Genomic DNA, 4,768 nt, shown 5'->3' on the forward strand with positions numbered 1-4,768 from the left:
TACCGAATAAATCAATCTTATGATTGGTCATTCGACGCCATTTTTAATATTTTCTAGTACTTTTGCGATACTGCCATAAGCCGGTCGCGCTTCTCTGATAATCTAGGACTCTAACGCTACATTACTTTAACTAGGGATAATACGTTACTTTTGCAATGACCAATCAGACTTCTGTTTTTCTGGAAATAATAAACGTAGCAGAAAATGATTGGCTATCGCATTGTCTGACGCGGTTAAGTGAACATATGTATATACATACATACATATACAAAATGATCTCTCCTCTCTCTCTCTCTCTCTCTCTCTCTCTCTCCTTCCTCTCTTCTCCCTCCTTCCCTTTCCTTCCATCATCTCCTTTTATTATACTTTCTAGAGTATTTTGTATCCATATTCCCAAAGAAGAGTAAGATAATTGCTTTATACCTTGTTATACCTCCTTAAGCTTTTCACGGTGTATTGTGCATTTAATCATACGAAGGATAAGTAATTGGATAAAATGTATGAATCGGTCTATAGTGTAGAATTTATGCGCAGAGTTTTAAATAAGCAAGTAAGTCTTTGCATTTTTGTATTTTCAAGTATGTTTATAATAAAATCTCATTTGATTATAATCTTTACTGGAAATTGGTTTATGTTATGTATGTACATACGTTTATACATATGTATTTTTGTTCTACATAATTTCATTTATCAATATTTTGGTTATATCAACATGTATCGTCAAAATAATAAAATGAAATTTTATGCCTTTACTTGTCGACAAAATTTGATAATAATTACGAAATCTTAGCAAGCTTTTGTTATCTCTTTGTATAAATGTTTTATAACAAGAAAGGAAATTATAAAATTATTTCATAATAAATAATTAGGCTTAATACATTTGTCCATCGATGATAATCAAAGCAATGATTTGCAGTAACTAATATATGCAAATATTTTTCAAGTAGAAATAAAGAAAAAAACTTAGGTTATAGATTTTTTGTACATTAAGATGAAATATATTTTTTGACTATTGTATGTACTGATTCTTTCAGTATAAATTACCTTTTAAATATTGGTATATTTAAAAGTTTTTTGTATTGTACATTTTACATTTTTACATTTTCTTATTCATATTTCAGGGAGTATTAATTTATATCGTGCCACAATAAATAAACAATATTTTCTATTAAAATGTTTCCTAGTATCCAGAAAAAGGACTACAGAGTCCTAGATTTAGTACGTCAAAGAGAAATACAAGTAAGTTGTTAAATAATTCTATATATTTTAATATGTTTACTAATGTTTTGTAATTATATGTAATTATCATATGTTTAATTAATTAGGACTCAGTGACACATACAATTCTACAAAAATTACACGTTACTGAAAATTTAATATCACGTCTGGGTTTGGAAAAGGAATTAAATGGTCATTCGGGATGTGTCAATTGTTTAGAATGGAATGAGACTGGACAGTATATATCTATGTTATATTAGTATGTTCTTGTTTAAGCATAATTTAATCAATGACTAAAATATATTTTATTTATACAGAGTCCTTGCATCAGCATCGGATGACAAAGACGTTATATTGTGGGACCCTTTTCGTTATGAAAAAAAATTAGTACTGCACTCGGGCCATCGTGGAAATATTTTCTCTGTAAAAGTAAGTTAATGTTTTATCTATTTCTTCTACACTACACAACTGTTATTGATTTATAAAATATTAATATTTTATAAATAAAATATGAATTGGATGTCAAATAATTTTTGAAGCTTATATGTACATTACTACAAAAAGATAATAGATGTTTCTAGGATTAACAAACTTATGTTTTAGCAAGACTAGTATAATTATCCAGAGCATTAAGTATATTATTTTAAAGATTTTACATAAGATATTTATTTTGATGTTACTCTTATTTGCTTTTAGTTTATGCCAAAATCAAATGACAGTGTACTGGTGTCAGGTGCAGCAGATTGCCGGATTCGGGTACACGATCTTACGCTCTCTGAACCAATATTTACATGTAAATGCCACAAACAACGTATTAAGCGTATCGCTACCGTTCCCAGTATACCATTTTTATTTTGGAGCGCGGGCGAAGATGGTCTCTTCTTACAATATGACATTCGTACGCCGCATGTTTGTAAGAGTAATGATCACAGCGTACTCGTGAACCTGGTATATCATACGGGTTGTTATGCAGAGGGCAAATGCATTGCTGTGAACCCGAGAAAACCTGAACTAATAGCCATCGGCGCTAACGATGCTTACATCCGGATGTATGATCGACGAATGATAAAACTTTCGCAGGTGATTCTATTTATTCTCGACCGACAATGTCAATGAATTTCACATAACATTTTGGCCATGAAATCATAGATTCCTCCGTCTCCTTCTCTACACGATAACTCGAATGGAGCAAATATTAGCACATATCGAGCAGGCAAAGGCGATCCAGATGACAATATTCCACTGGGTAGTGTGCAGTACTTTATTGCAGGTTTGTTTCAAAGATAGCATATACTATTTCCTTTATCTTTATTTTCCTTTTTTACTAAATATATTGCACGATAATTTTAACCGAAACTATTACTCGGTTAATATTAAATAGGCCATCTTCGCTCTCGTGATGGTACCAGAAGCATTACGACCACTTATTTAACATTCAGTGACGATGGAAATGAATTACTTGTGAATATGGGTGGAGAACAAATTTACTTGTTTGATATCAACGATTCGAATAGTTCAAAAATTTTTGGTTCATCTCCAGGTAATGTAATGTCATCGCTTTCGTATGTGTGCACGTGAATAAAAATTACTATTGTATAATGTGTAATAATCTATTTTTCAATAGGATCAATTGAACAAGATCAACAACTTGATGAATGTCACATAAAACAGAACGAGATAGATGAAATAGGAGGTTTTGCAGACAAAAATGTAAAGATTTTGCCACCGCATGTTGAAGAAATAAAGCGTCTAGTAAGTGTACAGAGTTATTCCTTGTACATATATTAAATAAAAAATGAATGTTTAACATATAAAAAATTATTTCTTGCAATAAAACTATTTCTTTATCTTTATACTAAGCCTTAAATATTTATAGGATTAAATTGTCTCTTAATATTTTTTATTTACTTTTTGATTTTTTATGACTTGTAGGTTTCATGTTTCATGAACCTCCTTTATAGTATATTCTGAGTCTGATCTTATTATATTTAAATATTCCAAAGATAAAAAAGAGAAAAATCAAAATATATATTATATATAAAAGTTGTGTGCGTGCGTGCGTGCATGTGTACATGCGTGTGGATGTAAGTATGAGTATGAATGTGAGTGTATACGAAGCATTAAACAGGTTTATAAGAAATTTTTAATTTATAACAGTATTTAACATGACGCTTTTTTTATCAACAGGCAAACGAAGGTTTTGAACAGCAGAAATATTCATTAGCAATTAATTTATATAATAAAGCAATTTCAAATTGTCCAACGGCAGCGGTATTATTTGCTAATCGAGCAGCTGCTTATATGAAACGCGCTTGGTAATTATTCTCGCTGATAACAGTATGTATAAGATAAATAATTATAAAATCATATATACACATATATATAAGTATGCGTAATTATGATATTCTTAGGGATGGTGATATTTATGCTGCTTTACGAGATTGTAAGACAACATTACTTCTCGATCCAGAACATGTAAAAGCTCATTTCAGGTAAATTTATACAAAACCCAGTATAGTATATATAAATTTAAACAAAAAAATTTATTTCGAGAGTGCCTTTTCGCGGTTACGGCTGGATCTTAGAGGGTTAATAAATTCTATACGAATTTTAAGATTCCCGCCCTGGAAAGTCGGAAAATTCCAGGTTCAAATCCTGGCTGAGGTAATATTTTTCACAATAAATTCTTTTCAGTATTTTAAGATGCTTATAAGCATCGATTAGGAAGATCAATATGATATTTCCATTTCAGCCTCAGCTAATAATTGCGTTTTAAGTCCGAACATTTAATCGGCGCGCAGTTTAACGGCTATACATAAATTTTGGAAAAATTTATATAGAATTTATTAAGCATCTAAGATCCAGCCGTGACCGCGAAAAGACGCTCTCGACGTTAGATGTGTTATTCACATAGGCGATCTTATTCAAATTATAATTATTAAAAAAATTTATACTAACAATTATTAAAGAATTATAATTAAAGAATTTGAGAGAATGTTCACAATTACAATATGAGATTGAAAAATCTTTAATCATATAAAATTCTTTATATCTTTACAATTCCAATTATAATTTATGTGGAAACTTGCTTTGTATTTATTTCAAGTGCACATTAACATTTCACTTTAACCTTTTATATTTAAATGAATATTATTTAAATCCGTTAATATAATCCATTGTTTACATGTGTATACAGATTGGCACGCTGTTTGTTTGATTTAAATCGGTCAATTGAAGCTGACAAGGTGCTCAAGAGTTTTCAACAAAAATTTCCAGAATACGCATCTAATTCAGCATGTAGAGCATTAAAAATGGACATAAAGGAAGCTATTGATGCCGGTAACACATTTATTTTTATCGTTCTCTTATATAAAAATACTGTAATTTATAAATATATATATATACCCAATATTATCAATAACTTATATTACAAAAACTTATATTTTCCGAGATATTCTGGGGTCTCGATCTTTTTGGGACACCCAATATATATATATATATATATATATTATAATATTGGGTATATATATATATATTTATAAATTACAGT

General features: G+C 29.6%; 1 protein-coding gene across 1 annotated transcript in view; it reads left to right on the top strand.

The window, feature by feature from the left end:
• Positions 1-330: 330 nt before the first annotated feature.
• The window catches only part of LOC105459078 (WD and tetratricopeptide repeats protein 1-like), an 11,196-nt gene continuing 6,758 nt past the window's right edge, over positions 331-4,768 (top strand). Inside the window, exons 1-11 of the mRNA XM_011704768.1 lie at positions 331-550; positions 1,122-1,239; positions 1,326-1,456; positions 1,536-1,647; positions 1,915-2,298; positions 2,368-2,488; positions 2,600-2,758; positions 2,843-2,970; positions 3,406-3,533; positions 3,630-3,710; positions 4,415-4,557. Coding sequence (XP_011703070.1) covers positions 1,174-1,239; positions 1,326-1,456; positions 1,536-1,647; positions 1,915-2,298; positions 2,368-2,488; positions 2,600-2,758; positions 2,843-2,970; positions 3,406-3,533; positions 3,630-3,710; positions 4,415-4,557 — 1,453 coding nt within the window. The 5' untranslated portion in view covers positions 331-550; positions 1,122-1,173. The remainder of the gene's footprint in view (positions 551-1,121; positions 1,240-1,325; positions 1,457-1,535; positions 1,648-1,914; positions 2,299-2,367; positions 2,489-2,599; positions 2,759-2,842; positions 2,971-3,405; positions 3,534-3,629; positions 3,711-4,414; positions 4,558-4,768) is intronic.

The sequence above is a fragment of the Wasmannia auropunctata genome, unplaced genomic scaffold, assembly GCF_000956235.1.
Source record: "Wasmannia auropunctata unplaced genomic scaffold, wasmannia.A_1.0 LD334211.1, whole genome shotgun sequence".
In the NCBI taxonomy this organism is placed as follows: domain Eukaryota; kingdom Metazoa; phylum Arthropoda; class Insecta; order Hymenoptera; family Formicidae; genus Wasmannia; species Wasmannia auropunctata.